The sequence below is a fragment of the Bicyclus anynana genome, chromosome 4 (assembly GCF_947172395.1).
Source record: "Bicyclus anynana chromosome 4, ilBicAnyn1.1, whole genome shotgun sequence".
NCBI lineage: Eukaryota > Metazoa > Arthropoda > Insecta > Lepidoptera > Nymphalidae > Bicyclus > Bicyclus anynana.
In genome coordinates, this window is record NC_069086.1 from 16,109,748 (window position 1) to 16,137,346 (window position 27,599).

General features: G+C 36.1%; 1 protein-coding gene across 2 annotated transcripts in view; it reads left to right on the forward strand.

The window, feature by feature from the left end:
- The window catches only part of LOC128199920 (protein obstructor-E-like), a 56,595-nt gene that overhangs the window by 11,563 nt on the left and 17,433 nt on the right, over positions 1 to 27,599 (forward strand). For both annotated transcript variants that reach the window (XM_052891514.1, XM_052891515.1), the window contains exon 2: positions 13,050 to 13,104. In XM_052891514.1, the coding sequence (XP_052747474.1) occupies positions 13,050 to 13,104 (55 nt within the window). The remainder of the gene's footprint in view (positions 1 to 13,049; positions 13,105 to 27,599) is intronic.

Here is a 27,599-nt window from a genome sequence, read left to right on the forward strand (position 1 = left end):
TTTTCGATCCCTGTACCATGTTATATGTACGACGTTTACCAGCCGGTGCTCAGATATTTTTAAAGAATATTTGCCATGTCTTAAATATGACCAATATTCCCGTTCCCCTCCAACTAGTCGGGAAAGACTGTGTTAGGAGTGGGTACGACAATAGTCCAGTGGGCGAGAATCGAACCACCTACTCTCGGTGATGATTCCGGCCCCTTCACCACTGAGCTATCGGGGCTTAAAATACTGAGGATTAAATAATATTGCGATATACTTAAGTTTTTTTTTCGTTTTATAAAAGTATGAATTTTCATCTAATTACGATAAAAGATTTTTAATAGATTTTGAAACTTTATAATCTTATTTATTTTGCAAATATCCAGACAATCTATGCTTTTTATGTATAAATTAGTTAACATAGATTTTTACATTTGGGTAAATAAGGTTACCCAAATGTATCATAAAAATCAATATATTCAAACCTAGTCATCATCCCCATACACCTTATATTTTGAAAATTTCGTGTATTTTTCATATTATATTATATCGAACTACTTTATTGAACGCCTCTGTTTAAAAATACATTAAATCTTACATGTTTGGTTGAGCCATTTTTCTTAGTAAGCAATTATCACGCTTACCTAACTATGTACATGGAATTTCAATTAAAATTATATAAAAAGCTATGTCTCCACGCAAAAGGTTAAGAATTCTCCCACGGACGTAATAAATGTCACCTCAATTAATCCTTACTTGGCAAAAATGCCATCCCGCATTCCTGATGAGTTCTTCCTAACGCATAAAAATATTTAATGAATAATACATGCAATCATTTTGTTATACCTAACTTTAATTATAACTATACTATTTCGAGGGAAAAACCGCATAAATAATGTACAAAGGAGATGGTCCAATTCAGGTCCACTCTTGTACAAGGATTTTAATAAAATCTAATATTTATATATCTAATAAAAAGAAATAAATAAAATTAAAACCCAAGTTTTAGAGTTTAATCAAGATGGCGTCCTTAATACGATTATGGTATGGCAATTGGCAGCAAACGTCAAAACGACTACTGCATTGAAAACGTCATCAATCCGCCATTATTACCCATATTAGTGTTGCATTTCTTGGGAGAGAATGAATATTATTTCGAAAGAATTAAAGTAAATTCGTAGATTTGTATAATCAAAAATAGTTTAAAAAAAATATTTTCTTTTACTTCCGCCAGGGTACAATGATTGATCCTGGGCTCCATACAATTTTGGACCATCTCCTTTGAAAAAAAAAACATTAAAATAAGCACTCATTACATTTATGTTAAATGAAGAATTGATTAATTTTGCTATTACTTGTCGAAACTAACTAATCCTAGCGACAACCCGGTCCAGTCAATTTGCCACATGCCCGACCAACATGGCCGACAGGCGTTTTGGCTCGTATTGTCAAAAACAATTATATTAAAACTAAACTTTTCATGTAATCACGTCAATTTAAGACAATGAAAGTCAAACGTTCTTTAAGATCGTAGTAGAACTTATCATTAAGCCATTTATTTGATTTGATTTATTTAACTTTAACTTAACCATTTATTTCGTGAAACGTGATAGCCCAGTGGATTTGACATCTGCCTCCGATCCCAGAGTGCGTGGGTTCGTATCCGATCCAAGGCATGCACCTCCAACTATTCAGTTAAATATCACGTGTCCCACGATAAAGTTCAACGGTGAAGGAAAAACGTCGTGAGGAAACCAGCATACCTGAGAATTTCCTTGATTCTCTACGTGTGTGAAGTCTGCCAATTGGGCCAATTGGACTATTTGGCCTAACCCCTCTCATTCTGAGAGGAGACTCGAGTTCAGCAGTGAGCCGAATATGGGTAGATAATAATGAATAGCCATTTATTTCACCCCAGTGACCGTTTTCACACAGTAAATTACATTAGAGACTTGGGACTGTATAAAAAATGTATGGTGTTTTTTTCGGTGCTAATATTAAAGCATTATACAGAGAGCCTACTTGCTACATAAATAACATTATACTGCGAGTAACGAAGACGTAGAGGCTTTTACTTTATCTAATTTCACGGACTGTGAAATTAGATAATACGGAATTAGTTTTCGTTTGTTTACTAATTGTATTTTTCTTGAAATTTAAAAAATATATATACGGTCAATACACACATCAATATACTCTGTCGTATGATAGACGTGAGAGTATAATGATGTGTGTGACGTGTTTATTATACACTAGCGGACGCCGCGACTTCGTCCGCCCTTAGACCTCTTTAATCCAGCCTTTATTGGAGTAACTTCTCCCGTTTTCCCAACATTTCGCTTCACTGCTTTGCTCCTATTGATCGTAGCGTAATGAAAAGTAATCAACCTGCCTAGGAGTATGGAGAATAATTTTACCAAGTTTCGTTAAAATCCGTCGAGTAGTTTTTGTTTCTATAACGGACATACAGACAGACAAAAATTTTACTAATTGCATTTTTGGCATCAGTATCTATCACTAATCACCCCCCTGATAGTTATATTGGAAATATAATTCATGTACAGAATTGATCTTTCTACAGATTTATTTTAAGTATAGATTAGCGTAAGTACCTACGTCTTCATATAATACTAGCGGACCCGGTCAAGCTTCGCTTTGACTTTTGTGCACTTCTACCCTATCCCTACCCTACAGTACCCTCGTAAGTTAAAGTAATCGTAAGTTTAAGTTGTCCTGACAAATGTTGTGACCTTTATTCGATATTGGTTTTCTTATTTTTGTAATCCACTTCTGATTCTGCTAAAAAGATGAGGTCTGCGGGCCCCGACCTCTTTTCTTTCTATTAATAAAGCGTTAGCTTTAACTTTCTGTATGCCCTCGTTCTAAGGTTCTGCATTTGAGAAACAAATCCTATCGGAATATACTTTCCGAAATACATAATTCAAGTAAATGAAATCACCGCCTTTATATTTTCATCAAGCCAACACGATTGTAGTAACAGTGCCCCGAATTTCATTCCAAAGAAAATATACCTGACTCAGGTCAATATTTGAACCCTCTTAATGAACCACTCCCCTTTGCCTTGTCGATATTATACCTCGTGCCTCCTTGGAAAGAGGTTTCATTTAACTAGGATCTTGTTCGCAAATCGCAAATAAATTTTTACGTGTGAAATAGGTTAGTTGTACCAAATTCAATATAAATTATTTAGTGCAGTACATGGAATAAGGGTCCGAAATATATCGATACCGATTACTTAATAAAAGTTAATTTAAAAATTATCTATTTAATCAATTTTGTGACGTCACGATGTTACTTGATGACACTAAAGGAATAAAAGTCAAACTAATTTTTGACAAACACTCCCTTTGGTTTTAATGGTTAAACTCCGTTATGGTTTAGTGTTAAAGTGACGTCATGAAACAGTTAAAATATAGACCATCATAGCCGACAGCATATTGGCTCGAATTGTCAAAAAAAATCAAAATTGAAATTTTTAATGTGTCTCAAAAAATATACATTTTTTTTAAATCTAGTAATAAGCTTATAAACAATTTAGGACCCTTTTAAAAAGTCAATTAGCCTTTTGGTAATGTAACTCATAGTTTGAGGCAATTCAGAAAACTAATGATTACGCTACGGAGGCATACGGTTTATTTTTAATTAAATGACAAGTTTGTCCTTGAATGCAATTGTAACTGATGTTAAAATGACGGCCATGCAGTATAAGGTTGAAGCAGACTTACTTGAAAGATGTAGAACTTTATCTACCCATGACGGTTTTTACGCGGCATCGTACCAGAAACGAACCGGAACGCAAAATCGCTAAGCCTTTGCCGGTAGTTAGCCATGACCGATGCCTACAACAAGAACTGAATAGACTTGTAAATTATGAAATCTCAAAGTAACAGGATCACTTAAGAACCGCAACACTACGATAACCTAGGTACTGTGCCAAAGAGGTCGTCAAGTTGTTATAACATGTGTATAAATAAAAAGAAATTGTCTTGTATTTATGACGGGAAATCAGAAATTGTTCGGACGATGTCGCCGATATATTATAATGAGAAAATAAATTGCGTCCCTCGAAGGTCACACGTGTATCGGAACGTGGCCATTTTGGGGCATACGAAAACCTTTTTGGCACTTAACCGCTAAAGCGACAAACAATGGTGCAAGGATTGTACCTAACATTAAACTGACGTGCCTAACATAACAGTCATTATCCCTTTCAAAATATTTCTTATTCAAGAAAATCTCACACTTCATCATCAACAACCCATATTCGGCTCACTGTTGAGCACGAATCTCCTCTCAGAATGAGAAGGGTTAATAGTCCACCACGCTGGCCCAATTGGCTTCACACACATTGAGAATTAAGAAATTTCTCAGATATGCAGGTTTCTTTACGATGTTTTTTCTTCACCGTTTGAGACACGTGATATTTAATTTCTTAAAATGCACACAACTAAAAAGTTGGAGGTGCATGCCCAGGACCAGATTCGAACCCACACCCTCCATAATCGGAGACAGAGAATTGTTTGCATTGAATAGGCTCCGAAACTACTGAACCGATTTGAAAAAATCTTTCACTGTTAGGAAGCTATACACTATCCCTAGATGCTATAGGCTATATATTTTATTACGCGAGGGAAACCGTGGCTTTAAGAAATTAAAATGAGGAAAATTGACTCATCCGAGAATCGAATACGGGATACTGCTTTGCCAAAGATACAACATTGCGAAATATTTAATATTCCTTTTATTCGGAGATGTCTTAAAGGAAAATCCCGAAACATTTGAGGAAAATTCTGTTTTCCCTTCTATTACGTAATTGCGTCCATTTTGCTTGACAACCATTTATCTCGTTATTTGAGTTGTTGTTATCCTGATTTATTTTGTCGTGATATTATTACAAGTTAATTAATGCAATAGACACGACATTGTTGTTTTGTTTATCTTAATTGTTTCCCTGATCTGATAAAATTATATCTATCTATATCATTATCATTATAGCCCAGTGGATATAGAGCCCCTGCCTCCGATTCCGGAGGATGTGGGTTCGAATCCGGTCCGGGGCATGCACCTCCAACTTTTCCGTTGTGTGCATTTTAAGAAATTAAATATCATGTGTCTCAGGAAGTGAAGGAAAAACATCGTGAGGAAACCTGCATACCAGAAAATTTTCTTAATTCTCTGCGTGTGTGAAGTCTGCGAAACCGCATAGGGCCAGCGTGGTGGACTATTGGCCTAACCCCTCTTATTCTGAGAGGAGACTCGAGCTCAGCAGTGAGACAAATATGGGTTGATAATGATGATATCATTATCGATATAAAGTCACTGACATAGCTCAGCGAGTCGCGGAGCTGAAGTGACATTGGGCAGGCCACATAGTTCGATGAGCCGATGGACGTTGGGGTCCCAAGGTACTGAAATGGTGGACCACTAGGTGGACCAAAGACATTGCTAGATGATGATGGTTGCAGGGAGGCGGCTCGAGACCGATGTGCTTGGAAGTCCATGCAAGAGGCCTATGTCCAGCAGTGGACGTCCATCGGCTGATATCCTTATCTCTCTAAACACAATCCTATTTTCTGTGTTTATAACCTTTTACCGTACTTTTTTTCTATTACCGGGAGACGATTTGACTCTGTCAAACGCTTGCCTAATGGCATGCCTGGTACCATGAAGTTGGATTTTCCTTTTTAAAGTCAAAGTTTATTTATTTCCTTTTACAAGCACTTTCGAAACATCAGGCAATAATATTATTAGATAATAGTGATAATAATTGATCGAAAGCTTAGAATTAAAGTTACAAGGGTTCCAAACGCGCTTTGGTCTGAGAGTTTAGGGTTCCGTAGTCAAAAAGGAACCCTTAGGATTTCGCCATATCCCGTCCCGTCTTTCCGTCCGCGGTTTACCTCAGCGATTTGTCTTTAGAAAACTTTAATTTAGCACAAAGACACGTGACTTTTTCCTTCAAATTTAACTCCTTTAATAAAAGTTTTCACACAGAATAAAAAGAACCAATTATCATAAATATATTATTAAGACATTAATTCATAATTTGTAATTTCCTTTCGACTAGGAAATTGCGAATGTCACCTAGATGCATAGCACGTACGTCTACATACTATTTAGAAAGGAAAAATAGCGATCATTCCCAGCCGTTTAAGGCATCATCAGATTATCCGGTCCCGGTCTGGAGCGACCGATCGTTACGTCATCGTCACACGAGCGCTTTCTCTTGCACATTGCGACAGTAATTTTTTCCTGATGACCATACTAGTGTAAGGTTACCAGGCGTCCCATTTTCCTAGGATTTTTTAAATGAATGAGGGCTTTTGAAAAAGGAAGCAAAAAGGAGGTTTTCTGATTGTGTAATTTTATGCAGTCCTTTAAAGATTCTCCTTACCTAGACCTTTAAAGATCTAACCTCTGCCAGACAACGAGAGCATAGCAGAATGTGGTAAATGGGATGATGGAATAGGCCTCTTTTGTGGGACTCCGACCTCGGCTTATGGTAGGCATCCACAGATCTATAGTGTAGGCACGTATCGGATCGCATCTAACGGATTTTTCATTTGGGTAGATAAAATCGGTTAGATGCGATCCGTACGATGCGGATCAGTGGACGCACGTGTATGACTTTCTATACAAAGAATGCGAAAAACTCTATGATGCGATGCGTCCAATGCTTACGATGCGGATCTGTGGACGCTTGCTTTTAGAGAAATGTTCAGACTGATATGGTATGTGCGCTGAGCGAGATAATTCGTACCTCCCAAGTGGCTACAATCCATGTGTAGAAGGATTAGGATGAGCGGCAAGACATAACGAGAACAAAAAAAGTGATAGTATAAAATAATTATTACCTACTCTCTTTTTCATTGCAATTTTTCAAAACGACAGAAAAAAATATATTATCTCTTCCCGCGCATTTTAATATATGTCGTAAAAAATCTGGAATATTTTTAATTTATGTCCACAGTAAAGTCTTGTTTTTATCTCCTTTAAATATAGTATCCCTAGTGTTACGCAATCCGTGCGTGAGAATACAGTTATAAAACATTTCAATAAACCCCGCGCACGGATGTAGCAACGCTGAAGCGATGCTATCGGTTTACCCGACAATCGCTCGCTGCCATTGTCTCGGCGATTTCCATCGGAACATAACCTTAAGCCTGTGAAAAACTACCTTTTAGCTAATGTATTGTTTGTTATTAACGAAACGTTCCTTGCGTAACTTGAAGTTTTATCTTTTGGAAGGTCTAACTAGCGGAACCATGAAAGTCATTAGTATAACTTGTCTAAACATATTTTTACTAGTACCCCCATGTACTTACATAAACGTGAGTTGAGATTCAAACCTCAATTTTCTTCGAAGTAAAATGGATCTAATCGGTACTGAATAAAGTTCAATTTACTTTCTATGTTCATAAATAAAGTATATATTTACGTGTCAGGTCTAGACCGGGATTGTTTTGGTTAGCGACCAGCTGCTACTTGTGATGATGATGATGATGATGATGGTGATGATGATTACTAAACGTAATCAAATCTATATACATATATAAAAGAAAGTCGGGTTTCATACAACACTTAAAACTCGAGTCCTGATGGACCGATTTTCATGGTTTTTTATTCGTTGGATTTGTCTCCGCCAAGAATAGCATCTTAAAAACAATGAAAATTCGACGAAGAAATAATTATGAACGATGAATAATTTTCCGTTACTTTGTTTAGTACCTGTCAAACATTTGTTGTCCTTCCTGTCAAATACTTTAAGTAATGATTGACATTAATACGTGCGTTAAGAAATACTGGGAAATGACTAACATTTTCTCGTGCGTAGGGGTAGGGTAGGGGTAGAGTAGGGGTATTGTAGGGGTAGGATAGGGGTAGGAGTAGGGTAGTGCAGGGTAGGGATAAGGAAGAAGTGCAAATAAGTCAAAGCGAAGCTTGACCGGGTCCGCTAGTTTCATATAAATCAAAGCTTAGTTTGCAAGCACTTTTCAAACGTAAAGGTTGACTATTTGTAGATACTCTACCACCTATCCACTACGAAGCTATTATAGTACTTTTAAATGGTATTTCCATTTTGATACCTTTAACAAGGCTATCGCCATCCGAGACTGCCCGACGTTTTGAATTCATAATGTCCTCCTATTAGTCTATTCCGTTTTCGTTCATTTACCTCTCTGTTGAGTTTCTACATAATCCGCTTAACAGAGTCAACAAACTGAATACATAAATTCTTTGTTTAGTTTCCTTTATGTTAGGCATTTTTATCGCTCGCTTACAACTCGTTACTAGCTATAACAATCTGGACATTATATGACTTGTAATTGCACAATACACAGTCAGTCCCTCAAATGTAGTAAATATTCCAGTAACTATATGCCAATATTGCAAACTAGCGGACGCCCGTGACTTCGTCCGCGTAAAACCCTACTACTACCCTACCCTTCACTATACAGCTACTCTACCATACAGGGAATGTGTAGGGACTCAACCCTACCCCTATCCTACCCCTACTCCTGCCCTACTCCTGCCATACCCCTACCCTACCCCTGCCCTACCACGCGACGGAAGCTTAAAAACTGGAGTAACTTCTCCCGTTTTCCCAACATTTTCCTTCACTGCTCTGCTCCTATAGACAGTAGCGTGATGAAAGTATACTATAACCTGCCCAGGAGTATAAAGAATAATTGTACCAAGTTTCTTTAAAATCCGTCGAGTAGTTTTTCTTTCTATAACGAACATACAGACAAAAAAAAATTACTGATTGCATTTTTGCCATCAGATCGGTCACTAATCACCCCCTGATAGTTATTTTGGAAATATATTTCATGTACAGAATTGACCTCTCTACAGATTTATTATAAGTACTTATAGATTAAGTATTTCATAGAACGCCCAATATGTGGTTCACCAAAACAGCAGACATGAATACCTAACAATGCCGTTATACAGTAAGGATGAAATAAGACAGAATGCTGAAAACATTAATAAAGGCTACAATATAAACATTCTTGCTAAATTGCTTACAACGTCTGGCAAGGTAAAGAGAGAGACGAATATCTTAGCATTCCATGGATTCACCGTGCGGTTGCCGGGTCCATTGCGTGGTAGAGAGAAGAACTCCGAGCAGAGTCCTGAACTTGTGACTACAGGATGTAGGGTTAAGGAATTCCTTAATGCTAATGCTATTAAAACTAAAGAAGAGTCACTTAATTTATTAAACTTTCCCAAAAACATTCTGGATTAAAACAATTTTTATTAATTGATTATGAAACACGGCTAAAACTCACGTGATATTAGGTCGGAGTATGCCCGACTAGCGCTCAGTTTGGATCGTGCCGCGATGCAAGAACCAGCTCATGACTAAGGGCCCCGTATGGGTTCGAAACTAGTCACGATAGTTTAAATTCTAAAAAACAATTTTTATATTTTAATTTTGTGTTCCGGTTTCATTGGTTTGCGGCAATTTGTGGGACGTGTTTGCATACCCTGTAGTGTTTTTGTTTGTATATACTTGATGTATCACTTACCATTTGGTGTATGTTACTGTAAGAAAATATTTCCCCCACCTTTACTATTATTATCATCAAATTCCATCAGCATAATTATCGCAAAAAACAACTGCAGAACCACTATCCAAAACAATTCCATTTTTTTAAAAATGACAAATGTACCAATTCGCAAGACGTGTGACATTTTCCACGCAGCAACAAAAAGCTAAGAGGCAGTCAATTATGTAACGGCGAGTGCCCCTTATGTAGACACTTGCACACTTACATAACCTTTCCTTCATTTGGTAGTCATAGGTTTACGCTCGAGGTGACTGGCATCTGACCTCACTGAGATATTTAAATATTGTACAATGACAGACAGGCCGGAGAGTAAAACACATTGGCAAACTGGCCAATTGGCTACTTCTCACTGTTAACACATAATCTGATTAAATAGTGTCTATCAAATGTGGTTATGTGCTTTATTTTTTTGTTTACAAAATACTCAAATCTGAATATTATGATAAAGATACTTATTATAAAGATGTTATTGTTACATTTGCCATGATACCATTTGCTATTAATTCGTAATTATTTGGTTTCATTGTTTTACCGATAAATAAAACTTAAATTGGACTTTACTATGTGACACAAAAGTATGCTTATTAACAAATAATTTTTGTCTTTATGAATAGAGTTGTAACTTCTCTGATTGTAGGTTTCGGTCGTACTTAGTTACAACCTTGCAGAGAAATGTCTACAAGTTATGTATCCATACAAAAAACAGTAGGGTATATCACCATAACCATCTTCTAAGTAAATCGTCATTTATTAGATGAGATCATGTCAAGCCTTATCTTGTTTTGAACAAAACCATCGTCCAAAACAAATATCTACCTTTTAGCTATTATAAGTTAAACCAGGAAATTCTAATTAGCCAATCTATAATTTTTCGTTGTATCTTAGTCAAGAAGGCAGGCAGTACGCGACCTCTTCATCAAATATTCAATACCATTGCCGGGGGCGGCTTTGACCCACAGCTGCTTTCTATCACGCCCCAAGGCTCTGAATTTGAGCAAAACTAAATAGCAAACTAGTACAATACAATATTAATATGTATTAACTAACATTTATAGGCATCCTTCGTAAGCCTGAATGAATTACAAACAGAGCAAATTACTATAATCAATTAGATCAATAGCTAACTGAAACGCCTCATCGTTATCATCCTAATCTACATCATTATCATCATGATCCTAGTTGGAGCCCGTTGGATCAGCTTCCACCTTCACACAGGAAGTAAAACTATAAGAAATGTAAACAGTAATTGTTATCAATTGTAAATTATAATACTGTATTTTGACTTTTTCAAAAGAGCAACTGTTGAGTTTCTTGCCGGTATCTTCTCAGCAGAACCTGCCTTCCGAACCGGTGGTAGAATCTTTACAAATAGTCAACTGACGTGTCAAAAGTGCTTGTAAACTGAGCCTACTTGAAATAAATGATTTTTGATTTGATTTGATTTGATTTGATTTAGTTTATAGAACATCGATTCTAAATCAACAGTTTTTATAAACGCGTTAGATCATTCATTTTTAATCTTTGCCAGAGGGGTAACGGTTTGCGAGACAGGTCCTGTTAGGCCTCCAAGCATCTTTCTCTTTACAAAATTAATTCATTATACAAAAATAAGGTACAATAATGGATACTCATACCTAAAGAATAAGTGTAGACGAAGTTTCTCACCTTGAGTCCTTGTCCCAATAAATATTTGTAGAAAATAAAGTAACTTTTGATAACTGATTTATCACTAAAATCTGGAATCAGGTTATTTCATTTTGGCAACGGTCAAACGTCGGAAGAAACAAGTTTTCATCCAATCTCCCCACGTCAAACGGAACGCAATTTTGATCGGACATCGTGCGTAATTAGATATGGTCCACGAAATCCTTTGCTGATATCGACAGGTCCGATTACACAAGTTAAACCATCGATCCACTTAGCAAAGAGATTTGTTTTTTTTAACTATTTGACAAGTTAGCCCTGACATGAGTCTACTCCTTCGGTTTCTACGCCACATCGTACCGGGACGCTAATTCGCTTTACGGTACGTCTTTGTAGAATAGTTAATAGCCATGTCCGATGATTGACTGGTGGGAGACTTCGGCCGTGGCTAGTTACCACCCTACCGACAAAGACGTACCGCCAAGCGATTCAGCGTTCCGATACGATGTCGTGTAGAAACCGAAAGGGGTGTGGATTTTCATCCTCTTCCTAACAAGTTAGTCCGCTTCCATCTTAGATTGCATCATCACTTCCATCAGGTAAGATTGTAGTCAAGGGCTAACTTGTAAAGAATTAAAAAAATGTCTAATACCAGACCAGACCTGAGCCAATAAAAAAATATAAAACCCTAATTTGAACCAAACTTGGAATCTAATTTAGGACTTCTCTGTTTGTTATGATAAGCATAAAATGACAGTTATAGTAATGTAAATAATTAGTTTCTATAAATGTCTTAAAATACCAAAAGGAAGAAAGTATTTTGAATATTTTTATAAATCCATTAAGGTGTTAGGTATACAACTGTTGATACCTAAAGAAAATCTTAACAATAACGTCGAATTTCCATTCAGCTTTTCATCTTAGCCGTTCATATTTCAGGCCGACCGTCCCTTGATTAATGGTAGTTCTAATCGAAAGTAGGTATTGAATTCCGATTTACGACCATTTGTCAAATCCACCCGTTCGTGACGTCATTGAAACATCGATTTCAAAATAGAAGCTGAAGAAGGACACATAGACGAAGAAGTCAATAGACAAACAGAAAGCAATAAAGCATTTCTCCTCAAAAAAGCGAAGTACTTATGCGTGGACTATAAAAAAAAAACAAGTCATTTTGTTGTACAGACGCCATTTTTTCAGACAGAACGATGGTCACAAGAATAAATCGAATCTGGGTCGCTAATACGCTAGAGGCAATCCCTTCTGGAATTTCGGCTATTTTTTTTATGGTCAATGCCTTGCACTTGACTATAGTCATGCAATGATAATGTCTATAGTCTGGCAAGTTCGTTGATGACACTCCCATGATATGCGGGCGACGGGGGGAAAGACTACGCGGGTGTGAAATCGTGCGTACGGGGAAATGAGGTACATAAGTCGTGGGCCTTTCATTCACACGCCCCCCAGCCCGCGCGGACATATGCTTACATAAAAATCGGTTGTCTGTACTCTGTAAAGTCGGTTTACTGACGATAGTTGAACGTGACAACGTCATAATAAGTAAATAAATAAAATACTGTTCGTTTTTTAAAATACTGTTTAATATACTCTATTTCTTCTAAAAAATGTTGACAACCCTAGAGCGAGGGAACGACGCATGACGTCATGTTTTTTCGAGTTTGCAACCGGCTTTATTGAATTACAAGACGTTCTCATGTCAAAAAGTACCTATTCTTGCCTTGAAGGTGTTTAGATTGTAATGTTAGCATGTAAACAAACTATATTGGAGAGCAATAACTTGACCAATAACCTTCTTCATTGCAGATACTAGACACAAACCGCAAAATGTCGACGCAACAGTGCCGGGCGGGTCTCTTCGGTGAGTACTAATATAAACACCAATACACTATAACACCGGCATTCCACCAAAAGCGGGATATAGCTGAGCTATAAATCGCTTAAGTTATTCAAAAGATCTTTCTACTACGTTGATAGATACGACTAAATTAATTATTATCTACACGAATTATTTCAACTGAAAACGCGCAAACCTCTTAAACCATTTGTTAGACTTATTATAATATTTTTATTAAAGACATAGAAAATCAAGTAATTCTAAAAATTTCAAGATTTGCTGAAAAGTCAAAAAATTTTTAAGCAGTATTTATTTTCTGTTACTGTGTGTACGCAGGGCAGTGTATAAATTAATAATGCCACAGAATACATATTAGTAATACAACTAGTAATACTTATTTGCTTATTAGCTAAAATTTAGAAATGTTCCAATATCCTCAAAGTGAAGCCCCGGCAAATTCTAATTTAATTTTTGTTAAAAACAGAATTGTACAAAATTATTTAAAAACAAATAAACAAACATGTTCTCGAAACAACACAAAATGTTATTGAGCTATAAAGAAATGGTATTTAAACCTTAGTATTATCATAAGGCTAACTTACATGATACATACTCGTATAAATTATTTTGAGTAAGTATTACATAACGTCGGCATTCTGAGGCGTATCGATATCAACCTTGCGATGGTAAATCGACTGTAAATTTTGTGGTTGACGGACCTTAACCCCGCCGACAGATGGCTGTGGTTTGCTGTATCGATATTGAGTTCAAGTGGCCAACTGATGATGAACACAGTTTGCCAATAACAACACTAAATATAGCTATAAATAAAAAAAAACTATTCTAGGAAATAGTAGTCTGAGATGGATATGACGTCGCTCAATCTCGTGTTAGGTTGTGCCAACACTAGATGACGCGACTTGTTTGCGTAAAGAGTGGGGAGTTAGAGAGGGGTAGCGATCGGGCGGGAACAACAGGCGATATAGGGCGTTCGCCGTACGGTCGGCTTCAGTATTCTCGTGGCGTTCGAGCCGTCCGCATTTCTTGTTGTGTAATTCTTTATGTGTTACTTGGGTAAGGCGGAAAGAGTGACTTGAGCGGAAAAGGAGAGTGTTGGTTAACTGTCAAGGGCGCCCTTAATCCTACACACAACGTTCACAAGTGCGTAACTCCACTCAAGGTTATTCTCTACCATTTTATTGTCTTATTTTGGTTACAGTTTAATTTGTTAATTACCTTTGTACGACATTGGTTTTCTTATTTTTGTAATCCACTTTTGAATTTTCTATAAGTAGTATAAAGGCTTATACAAATAAACATAATCTATTAAGCATCCATTCACTTAATCTCACGAATCGGCTAAGCACAAAAGCATACACCCCGGATAGCTAATGCCCTAATGGCGGGCTATTACATTGTAATTGCGTTCTCGGTCATGCCATAAGCAATCTCCTAAATGGACACTTCGGATAATAACACTGTAGAGTTCACGTCGTGCCTCGTTCCTACACTGTCGCTTCACTTACTTACTTACGCTGTAATGAAAAAGAAAAACTACTATACTATCTACGCTACGAAACATGTCCCATAGACACGGCAGTAATGTCTTAATGGCGCCCATTGTCATTTGGTAATGGCGGTCTTATTGTCATCTGTGTAAGGCGCTGTCAATTTTAGTTCAGGTTTTAACTACGGTACTTCTTTCGTAGCGCGGAGTCTAACAGATGGGCACACACAGAGATAATATACTTGTGGATTCAAGCATAGGTACAACTGCTTGCCTGTAATAACTAATCACTAATGTGAATGCATTGTGAAAGCCTTACATTATGCTGCCATGAAAGGATATAAATATAATAATAGCTAACTATAATCAGCACAATCTCAGGTACAATAAATTCAGGCACTAAGCTACGATGAAATTCAGGCACAGATTTAAATGCCTGAGCTTGCCTTTATCCTGTAATAATTAATCACTAATGTGAAAGCATTGTTAAAATCTTACATTACGCTGTACTGAAAAATAATCTATAATCAGCTGGCCATAACCATAAACACCATAAATTTAGGCACATTTACTGCCTCATGCCTGAGCTTTACTTACGCTTTAATGAAAAATATAAACTACGATCATCTGGCGACAAACACAGATACCTACGTAGCATGAAATTCAGGCACAGATATAACTGCCTGAGCTTGCCTTTGATCTACACGAATTAATTGATAATAGTTTGAGTCACTCTGTTCATGCGATCTTTAATACTCGGTAAAGGCGGATTAATATTTGTCTGACGTGTCGTGATTTGTCACTTTACACTTATGTGTTGTGACATGTCGTGATGGTTTCTGATGTGCCGCATACAAAATGTATGAAACCGATTCTGTTCTGATGCGTCACAATACGACACGTCAGACAAATATAAATCCGGCTTAACACTTTATATGAATAAAAAAAGCACGCGGAAATTATTATACGCATTACAAATTTACAACTTTCGATTTCTACGCCGTTTTCGGCCAAGACGAAAGTGATTCAACCTGTTCTTTCTCAGTTACGATCTACTTCAATGAACGGTAAAGGAAAATTATTATTAGACTACATGAACAAGCAATTACGTGAACTCACATAATCAATTAACTTTAAAAATTTTTATCTTTCTAAATCTATACTAATATTATAAAGCTGAAGTGTTTGTTTGGACGCGCTAATCTCAGGCATTACAGGTCCGATTTAAAAAATTCTTTCATTGTTAGATAGCCCATTTAACGAGGAAGGCTATAAGCTATATATTATCCCCGTATTCCCGCGGGAACGGAAACCACGTGGTCGAAACCGCGCGGCATCAGCTAGTTTGTACATAACTCGTAAAACGTTGCATTTATTACCATAGAATGACTGAACGGTGACCGTTACATTTCCCTTTTAATTTAAATATGACCAATTCCTTCCCCTACTAATAAATTATGAATTAGGTAGGTACGAGAAAAGTCCAATGGGCGAGGCTTGGACTGTTGACAAAAGTTCATGGGTTCGTGATCTTTTGCTTTGAGCCAAATACCATTGAGCTATAGAGGCTTGTATAGATTATAACCTAGAATAACACATATGCATTATTCTCACGTAAATAGTTATCTAACCAGGTTTATACTTGCTATAACTACATAGGATTTATATAGATACATACATAGGATTTTTGACGGCCTCCGTGGCGCAGTGGTATGCGCGGTGGATTTACAAAACGGAGGTCCTGGGTTCGATCCCCGTCTGGGCAGATTAAGATTTTCTTAATTAGTCCAGGTCTGGCTGGTGGGAAGCTTTGGCCGTGGCTAGTTACCACCCTACCGACAAAGACGTATCGCCAAGTGATTTAGCGTTCCGGTACGATGCCGTGTAGAAACCGAAAGGGGTGTGGATTTTCATCCTCCTCCTAACAAGTTAGCCCGATTCCATCTTAGACTGCATCATCACTTACCATCAGGTGAGATTGTAGTCAAGGGCTAACTTGTAAAGAATAAAAAAAAAATTATATAGACTCTATCCCAAAAGACATTCATTCAGGTAGTTATAATGGTGTAATAGATTAGGTAAAATTTTACAATTTATCACGTCATAATAGAATGGTTCTAAAAGAGCGGAGAAGTATACCAGCTGTGCCCTAATGAATTGGATCCATCGCTAAATTGAATGGCATGAAATCATAAGCTGGTGCCGTCCGGGCCTTTATCCGGGACGTTATCAATTATTAAAAGTCCGGGGTGTCCGTGTCACCTTCATGGACTAAAAGCATGTCATGGTCAGACATACTACATTTTAACAAAGTCAAAATTTTGTCAGCAAAGATTATAGCCCTATAGCAACCATTAGATTTAGACCATCTTTTACGTTTGCCACGACGTTAAGCGACTGGCTAGGTGATATGATTCCTCTATATTTGTTTATTTTATTTATTTACTTAAAAAATACTATACAAAAAAATATAATTCCTTTTACGCTGGTCGGCTTTTATGAACACTGCAGAGTGCACATTCTTCTTATAAACTATCAATGTACAATGATTTAACTTGAAAAATTTTAGAGTTTCAAAATCTTCTAGAAATCTTTAAGTAAAAAGCTAATTTCTGTATTTTTTTTTAAATTTTTAGATACAGTAGTTTCGGAGAAAAAGAGCATGTTCAATTGTCGCCTATTCGCTTAAATAACTTAAAAGCATTTTTTTTAAAATTCCAAAATCTTCTTTTCAAGACCTTTCGTTTGATGTATCATGAAGTTTAAGTAGTAATAAGTGCCCCCATAAGTGTTTCCCATATTCAAATTTTGCCTATTCACGATACATCCTTATTTGGGTCACAAGAATTTATATGTGTGCCAAGTTTCAACTGGATTAGTCCAGTACATTCAGAGAAAACAGACAGACATTAAAATGTGCGCGAGTGATATTATAAGGGTTCAGTTTTTGTACTACGTACAAAACGTTCGTTCGTGACCCTAAAAAATATAATATACCGAGAAAAAAAAAAAAATTTACGCTTTATTTGCGAACGGATCATGGTATGGACCTCTGAAACTTGCTAATAACGCCAACACGGTCCAAACTCCTTAGTTGCCTACCGTATGCCATAAGCTATAAATGTGTCAGCCCAAGTCTCTACCTAGGTAAGTATACCTAGACACTACCAAGGCCTGACACATATAGCTTTTATAAAATGAGGAAAGTCAAGCCACCACAGGCTCTAATTCTATTGCGATTACGAGCAATCATGCTAATGCTCGAGTGACGTTTGCTTTTTTACGACTCGTAAAAAGCTTATTATTCTTACTATATAAAATTTCATAGCCGTTTTTTTTCTTGTAGTGTGAAATTGTTACAACTATCGTGTGTGGAAAACAAAGTATTTCGGTTTTTACCCGCGTGGTTCCCGTTCCCGTAGGAATACAGGGATAAAATACAGCCTATAGCATTCCTCTCAGACCAATTATAGGAGGACCTGTATCGCACTCATAGTCACGAACAAAATTGTCTGTCATTTTCTGAGGAAAACAATCTTAGATTTAGTATATATCTTATACTAAAATAGAAGTTTTTGCCCGTTTTTTACACAATTAAATTGCACTAAAAGGTATTTTTACGGAGCTCTTTAACCGACGAACACTTTACAACTATTTAACATCGATTCTATAGAGACAGTTTTTATAATCGCATTAGATCGTTGATCATATACTTTGACAGAAAAATAACGTCTAGCGAGGCAGGTCCTATACAATAATTGGTCTGCGGCATTCCTCGATAAATGGGCTATCTAACACTGAAAGAATTTTTCAAATTGGACCAGTAGTTCCTGAGATTAGCGCGTTCAATCAAACAAATAAACTCTTCACCTTTATAATATTAGTATAGATACATTTGAAAGCGTTCTTGCTTTTCGACAAAGACCTACGGAACTACATTCGTTGTAACTACCTAATTTCTTAATGAAATGAGTCCATCACGAAATTGGGGTTCCTTTACATCAAGGAAGCGGGTCAATTATTAATTGATTACCTTTACCTTCTAGCTACATACCTACGCAGTATTCGAAGTAATCGGGCTAATGCACGATTTGTAACGGACGTTGAGTCGCTGGAATTAATTCACGTTATACCAGTAATGCCTACCTACAATAAAAACTGTATCTGAATTAAGTTGCTTGGCAAATTTTCTTTTTAATATTTCATTAGAAATTAAAGCTAGCGTGTAAATTGAACAAAATTGCACAAAACATAAGCAAATTGAAATAAAAGCATAAAAGGTTCTTAAGTGTTCTTAAATCTTAAAGGTTTTTTTATTAAATTGTATATAAATTAAGAGTATGCTAATAGTAAAGTAATTTTGTAAATGTAACAGGGTATCTGCGATCATTAGTTTCGGAGCTACAGGGATTTAAAGGGTCAAAATTGCGGCACTGCCGCGGATTTCTGAAAAACGCCCCATACAAAATGGTACGAATTAATGACGTCGTAGGTACATAACGATCGTTAAATTTGTATGGACGTTCAAACAAAATTACTAATATCTTTATTATTTGTGCGTTTATGCTTAATTTATTTAAAAATGTCACATTTAATATAAGGAAGCTAAAACTGTATGACTATCTAACTGCGATAAAAGATTTTTAATAGATTTTAAAATATCCAGACAATCTTTGCTTTTTATGTATAAATTAGTTAACATTGACCTTATTTAGCAGACGCCCTTAAACCTCCTTAATCCGGCTCTGTCACAAAATCTTGTGTTTTTAGCGGACGTCTACAAACTATTATTACCTGCCTGACAAATTTCATCTTTGTACATCAATTGGTTTTCGATAATTCATGATGTAAACCTTTCACTTTTTTATATTAAGATTATCCTTTTCCTCAAGTAAGTAAGAAACTGTGTTTACATCTATAGTAATATTATAAAGCTGAAGAATTTGTTTGTTTGATTGAACGCGCTAATCTCAGGAACTATTGATCCGATTTGAAATATTCTTTCAGTGTTTGATAGCCCATTTATCGAGGAAGGCTTTAGGTTATATATTGTCCCCGTATTTCTACGGGGATGGGAACCACGCGAGTGAAACCGCGCGGCGCCAGCTAGTAATAACATAAGTCATCTAAGTTGTAATTGCTGGAACCTACGGCACAGTCATTGCAGCATCCACGCAATAGATCAGACATTAAGTTTCGTACAGAGAACAATTAACTGTAGGTGTAGTTCACACGACCTTGGGCGGCAAGTGAATGCCTAATTAAATTCTGCATACATCACGTGATGTCCACAGAATGCTGAAACAAGGAGAAATGCTAAGGAAGCTCAATTGGAAACGAAGGCAAATGCTAATTGCTTAGGTATTTTCGCTCAATCGCAGAGGGAGATATGTGTAAGCGAAGTAAAGACATCTCCTAGGACTTTGCGATTTTAGGGGCCTGCGTTCCCCCGAAAAACGTGTCTAAAAATGTTTTTTTTTTCGCGAAAAAAAAACATTTTTAGACACGTTTTAGACACGGCTTCTTGTACCCAGATTTTCACGAATAAATATCACTCTGATTCTTTTAACCCGTGCCATAAGTTTGTCAGTTTTGCAACATTAGTACAATTAACTACCCTATAATGATTATTCTTGGTATTTATCCTCTTCTGTTTGTTAATCTGTTTATTTATCCTCTTCTGTTTGTTAATAATGTTCTGTTTGTTCCTAAATATTGTATTATGCAATAATAACCAGTGCACAGTAAAATCAACTGTGGTTTGTGTTGCACTATGGTTAGGCTTAATTTAAATGTGTTGTTTGTTGAATAATAAATAAATAAAAAAATAAAATAAAATAACTAAATTTTTTTTTTTATTATATATACATTCTGTTTTCGTGTGCCATTGAATGACCTTGCAAAATACTTAGGCAGCTTTTCCACACTTCTTCTTAAACTGGCTAGAATTTCAAAGAAGATTTCCAAACGATCATTTTGGCACCTTGAATTATGATCATATCAGCCCTGAATATTGACCTATTGCTTTTATTTTACCACTTTCAAAGGTCAGCTTGTCCAGACTCGATTAAAAAATCCCCAAATATAAAGAATACTTATCCTTAAATAATATAAAGCAAACATAGAGCATATTTTAAGAGAAAACCATCACTTTCATAATAAATTCAAGCAGAGCACACATAGATAACATACTTTCTCGGAAAGCGCCCTATACGCTGTCGCCGAGTTAATGTAGTCCTCCACTTTTCATTATCCTTAATTCAAATTTAAGAGTGCTCTTCAAAAGAACACAAACCACGGCCGAAAAAAAAGCAAAGCTTCACCTTAATTAACTCTGAAACACGCAGGTCAAACTTGGAAATGTGAACAGAAATACGGTTAAAAATACATACTCAGACTTTGACGGCCTCCGTGGCGCAGTGGTATGCGCGGTGGATTTACAAAACGGAGGTCCTGTGTTCGATCTTCGGCTGGGCCGATTGAGATTTTCTTAATTGGTCCAGGTCTGGCTGGTGGGAGGCTTCAGCCGTGGCTAGTTACCACCCTACCGGCAAAGAAGTACCGCCAAGCGATTTAGCGTTCCGGTACGATGTCGTGTATAAACCTGTGACATTGTAGTCAAGGGCTAACTTGTAAAGAATTTAAAAAAAAAGAAAAAAAACGGTAATTTTTACGCTGTCCGTTCTCGTTACATAGAGTCTGCAGTGTTTAGGAAAATCGACCATCGCTTCGACTAGGGACACTCGATGGAAATAAAAATAAAATTTTATTTCACGACCCCATCGTATTGTAGTCTATTGTAGCAAAGAGCGGCTCTATCAAATGGCGAGCTGCTTTTTGTTTCCTACCTTCAAACAAAATACCCACCCACTTGGTCAATCTTGTTTGTTTTACAAAGAGTATTATCTTTTCATTATAATAGTCATCAAATGCGGGTAATATTTTTAAAGGTGCTTTAAGTCCTAATATTTACGTAGGGTAAATATTAGGAATCGTGGACTTATAAAAACATTTATATTAAAAAAAACTCCCCTATGTCATCTCGTCTATAAATTAACTGGTTGACATTATCTGTTTTTCTGCCATTCAATTGACGGACTTTTTAAAGAATCTCAAATTAATTGGTCCATTTTTTCTGGGTATCTAAAACGTCTGACGACTAACTACTTCTGTCGGACAAAATATCAGAAAACGCACATTGTCTAACCTCCATGATCTAATGAGAATTTGGGAAGAACACTCGTCATAATTATTGTCCCTAAGTCGGTAATCCAAAGTAGTTTTCTCATTGTTGTGGTTTGTCGTCTCTTAATGCGCGTTGCTCATTGGTCACTAGGTACATTGTCCGCATGCAACGAGTATAAAATGTCGGGCGTCTGGACCAATGCACTTTTTACACAAATTACATTCACATACTGTTCGTTCAAATCTCTGGGGATTATGAAATTTGCACGCTCGCAACAGAAGAACTGTTTTCCTATCAAAACGATGTAACGACAATGTAAAACAGACTTAATCCAGCTTATAATAAAGCCTAAAATAATCCACACTAATTCCTCATTCAGCGCTTCTAGCGAAACGAGTGTAAAATAAATATGAATAATAGAGAATGAGGACTTAAGCCTTCGATAGATCATACATCATTTTGTGAAAGCTGAAAGTTTGTCAGTTTGTAAAGTTTGGATTGTGGTGTTGATTTTATTCGCTGATAATGTAGCTTTCCATTGGTAAAAGACGTTTAAAACTGGCTTAGTCATTTGCGTGATTCGCAAATTGCATGAAAAAGTAACGATAAGCACTAAGCAACAACTTAGCGAGAGTGAATGAGCAAAATCTTCAGAGTATTGAAAGACTAGCAGACGCTCCACGGTTTAATCCGCATAGTTCCAGTTCCCGTGAGAATATGAGGATAATATTCTATCGCTTGACGCCAAATGACGTGGCTTTTTATAGGTGAAAGATTTTTCAAATATCCAGAGATTATCCCTCAATACAATACCACAAACTTTACCTCTTTATAATTAGTTTAGACTAGCTGACGCCGCGCGATTTCACGCCGCGTGGTTCCCGTTCCCGTAGGAATACGGGGATAATATATAGCCTATAGCCTTCCTCGATAAATGAGCTATCTAACACTGAAAGAATTTTTCAAATCGGACCAGTAGTTCCTAAGTTTAGCGCGTTCAATCAAACAAACAAATTCTTCAGCTTTATAATATAAGTATAGATTAAGAAAGGTAGAATGAATTGAAGTTTTCGAACCATCAACTTATAACTTGCACCACCACCTAAAGTATATCAACTATTGATAATCGTAAAGCGTTTTCTCTCACGAGTCTCACGACACGGACGTTGTGCACTCACGGCTCACGTCACCTCTAGACTACTTGCAGACAGAAATTGCTCACGAACGTGAGTTTTAACATTTCATCGTGAAGATTGTACAGCGTTTTGCACTTCGCTGTTTTGTTTATGATAGATTTTATCGTTGAGAGTTTTCTAGAAAGTTTTATAGTTATTATTTTATGAGGCTATTGACGTTTGTATGAAAAGTTCTCTTTATAAATACGCTGAGTTATTAAAATTTATTTTTATAATTTTAACTTATTTATTTACTTAAAGTATTTAAGTAAATAAATAAGGCTCTAATAACTTTGTAAATTTAGTAGTAACTACCTAATTGCTTCGGTGTATTGAGAAAACTGCTGATTTTGCACACAGATAAGATTTGATTTTTTATGTGTTTGTTGCGATTCAACTCAAAAATTACTCGACCGATTAAAAACAATTTTACCATTAGAAAGCTACTTATTCAGAGAGTGAATTACATAGCTAAAATTTTTTGTATGAATAATTTAATATTGACTTATTTTTCCCGAAATTTTCATAAAAATCAATATATTCAAAGGTCATATACCCCTATTGTAAGTAGGTATAATATTTTTCGAATCCGGTCCATGCACTTCCAAATTTTATAGTTGTGTGCATTTTAAGAAATTAAATATCACGTGTCTTAAACGGTGAAGGGAGGAAGTTCGTGAGGAAACCTGCACCACAGAATTTTCTTAATTCTCTGCGTGTGTGAAGTCTGCCAATCCGCATTGGGCCAGCGTGGTGGACTATTGGCCTAACCCCTCTCATTCTGAGAGGAGACTCGAGTTCAGCAGTGAGCCAACTAAGGGTTAATAATGATGATGATGATGATGATAATAAATTTCATGTAGTGTTTGTTTGTTTTAAAAAATTAAAGAGACTTGACCAGTATAAAGGAGCTGGCCCTGACAACATACCCCCAATATTTTTAATTAAATGCGCGTGGCCACTATCTTTACCGCTTTGTATGATATTTAACAGGTCCCTGAGAGATGGTCAGTTTCCTGATGTTTGGAAAGAAACTAGAGTAGTTCCTATTCACAAGTCTGGTAAACAAAACGATGTTAAGAATTATCGCCCTATTTCCATTATATCGACCATGGCAAAAGCCTTTGAAGCATTAGTTTACCAGCACATGTATTATCACTTGGAAAAATACATCAGTGACAAGCAGCATGGTTTTATGTGCCAACGCTCCACAAACACTAATTTACTACTGCATGTAACAAATATTGCTGAATGCTTAGATAATGGTTACCAAATGGATGCTATTTATACTGATTTCTCAAAGGCTTTTGACAAGGTAAATCACAGTCTGTTACTGTCCAAGCTCCATGCTCATGGTATCTCAGGCACTTTGTTAATGTGGAGTAAATCATATCTAGCTAATAGAAAGTCAGTTGTGGTAATCAATGGATTTAAATCAGGAATGTTTATAGCTCTATCAGGGGTACCACAAGGATCCAATTTAGGGCCTCTCTTTTTCAATGTTTTTATTAATGATATATCCAAAATATTTAAAAACAGTAATGTAAGCCTATTTGCAGATGACCTAAAATTAACGAGAGTTGTTCGGAGTGAAACAGACATAAAATTGCTACAGGAGGATTTGGGTAGATTGAGTTGTTGGTGTAAGATGAATAAAATGTTTTTAAACGTCGAGAAATGTCATCACATAAAATTTACACGAAACAAAAATAAAATATTATCATTGTATGATATTAATGGCAAGCAATTAGCTGAAGTTGGTACAGTTCGTGATTTAGGTGTTATTTTTGATAGCAAGTTGAGTTTTGTACCTCATATAGATAAAACTTTAGAATTAGCTAATAAATCCTTGGGATTTGTACTGAGAAGTTCAAAAAACTTCAAGCACAAGTCAACTATAATAAGATTGTTTGACTGCTATGTTCGGAGTAAACTCGAGTATTGTTGCACCATCTGGTCACCGTATACTAAAACTCATATACAAAGAATTGAAAGAGTACAACAACGTTTTTTAAAACAGCTATCTTATAAATTTAAAGTCAATCTGCATAATTATACAGACAGACTGACTTACTTTAAGAAAGAGAGTCTTGTAGTTAGAAGAGGGTTAATGGCTATGACATTCTTATTTAAATTATTTAACCATCAAGTTGACTGTTCTGATTTGATTCAAAGATTTCCGATTAGAGCACCGCGCATTAATAGGCCTCGATACCCGTGTAATCTGTTATATCATAAGACCTACAGAACAAAATTAAGCAAATTTTCTCCCATTCCTCGGATGTCGGACCTATATAATGAGTGTGTGAAACATCAAAAGGATATAGATTTATTCCACAATAATCTCAATAATTTTAAGCACTCAGTAATTGATGTACTGAATGCTAATACTTAATAATAATAATATTGTGACATCCTATAATGACTTCTTAAAATTAATAATTTCTTCATATTGACATTTAATATTAATAATAATTTCAGTATGTAAATATAATTGTATTGTATTCTTAATGTATTGTAATTTTTAGATTTAATTTTCTTGTTTATTTTTTTTTTAATTTTATGTGACTTATTTTTTATTTTAATGGCTTTTAATTTATTGTAATCCGACATTTTTTTTTAGATATTAATTTGCATTGTATATTTTTTGACATTTCATTGCTGACAACTGTAGTTTTGACATAAGTTATTTTAATTATTGAATGCTGTGATAACCTGTAATTAGCTGGGCAATAACTTAGTATATTAATGTAAATTATTGACATGTGACATTGTATCAGCTGTAGGTTGTCCTTATTAAATAAATAAATAAATAAATAAATAAATAAATAAATGTAGTGTAGCAGTGTAGAAGCAAAAATGAAGAAAGTTTAGAGCTTCCTTGCCTAGAAAACGCCTAGAAAATCCATAAAACAAAACCTCGTATTTATTAGGTAATTTATTTAATTTTTACCACGTTGAATGCTAACGAACACAATGTAAACGCATCTGGAAATTAAAAGGTCCGTATAAATTATCGACCCAAAAATGTTCCAATTAATTCCAACAAAACCGTACAGAACAAAAGCAACCCGCATCAACATTATAAGCAAGTCACTGCGCCTACTGCCTACCTTGTCCCCATGTTGTAGGAACACAATACTTCTGCGTTGTCATGGATAAGTCCTTATTCATTATTTTTTTTTTAAAGAATATTTGCCATATCTTTTAAATATGACCAATATTTCCATTCCCCTCCAACTAGTCGGGAAGACTGAATACAGTCTTTCCCGATTAGTTGGTATATTGTCATTTGTCGTCACCACTCCTTATAACCAACGGGGCGGGAATCGGACCACCATCCCTCAGTGATGAGTCCGACCATTCTTACCGTTGAGTATTGAGGTACTATCAACGCATTCGGCTATCTGTTTATCACGAGTTTCCTCTTAGAGTAAGAGGGGTTAGGCCAGTCTACCACGCTGGTCCAATGCGGATTAGCAAACCTCACACACGTAGACAACTAAGAAAATTCTCAAGTATGCAGGTTTCCTCACGATGTTTTTTCATCACCGTTTGAGACACGTGATATCTCTAAAGATATTTATATACATTTTTATTCTCTACAAGTTAGGCCTTGACTACAATCTCACCTGATGGTAAGTGATGATGCAATCTAAGATGGAAGTGGGCTAACTTGTTAGGAGTAGGATGAAATCCACACCCCTTTCGGTTTCTACACGACATCCTACCGGAACGCTTGGCAGTACGTCTTTGATGGTAGATATCTCTTACTTTTTCCTTCTAAAATAACAAGCATCGTAAATTATCCAAGTTAATCAACATAATACCCATTTGAATGTAATAACTCAAAAATTGCTCCATAAAACCTGCTATCATATAACCCATGTATGAAACATAATCGGCTTACGCAAAGTGGCTCCAATCAATTCGTAGGCAATTTATTTGCTGACTGCCGACATGGTCTCGTGACCTTTCACGATATCATATTCTAAACCGACCAATTAGATGAACTCTACCATGTTATAATCACACTAGCTGCTACCCGCGGTGCTACCCGCGAAAAATAACCTAACCGTTATTTAATTTATCTGCGATCAAAAGTAGCTTGTGGTAATCCGGGTTATAATCTATCTTCATTCGAAATTTCAGCTAATTCGGTTTAGTAGTAGCGGTCTGAAAGAGTAACAAACATTCATACCTAACCATCAGTTTTTCACAAATCTCGGGACTAAAATTTGCCGAGGTATTGATCCCTGGTATTTGTTTTAAATTTTATCCAAATGGGTTAAGTAGTTGCGGCGTTAAAGAGTAACAAACATTCATACAAACTTTCGCGTTTATAATATTAGTAGGATTCTATTTATAGGTAAAAATTGTGAATTGCTTCACAGTAAAAAGACTGGACTCACACCAAGTGGTCATGTGTTCCAACCCTGCCCGCTGGATCAATGTCTAATCCTCTAACATACTGTTTTTCAGACTAATTACAGGGAAACGGTTATAATTAATTTAATTTATAAATGTTCTGAACGTATAACCTATAAATTATGAATCAAGAAATCAAATCATCATCCCCAAAGTTTTTTTTTTAAATGAAGTATTGTTTTTTTTTTATATTCTCCCCAAACAATGAATAGGGATGATGACA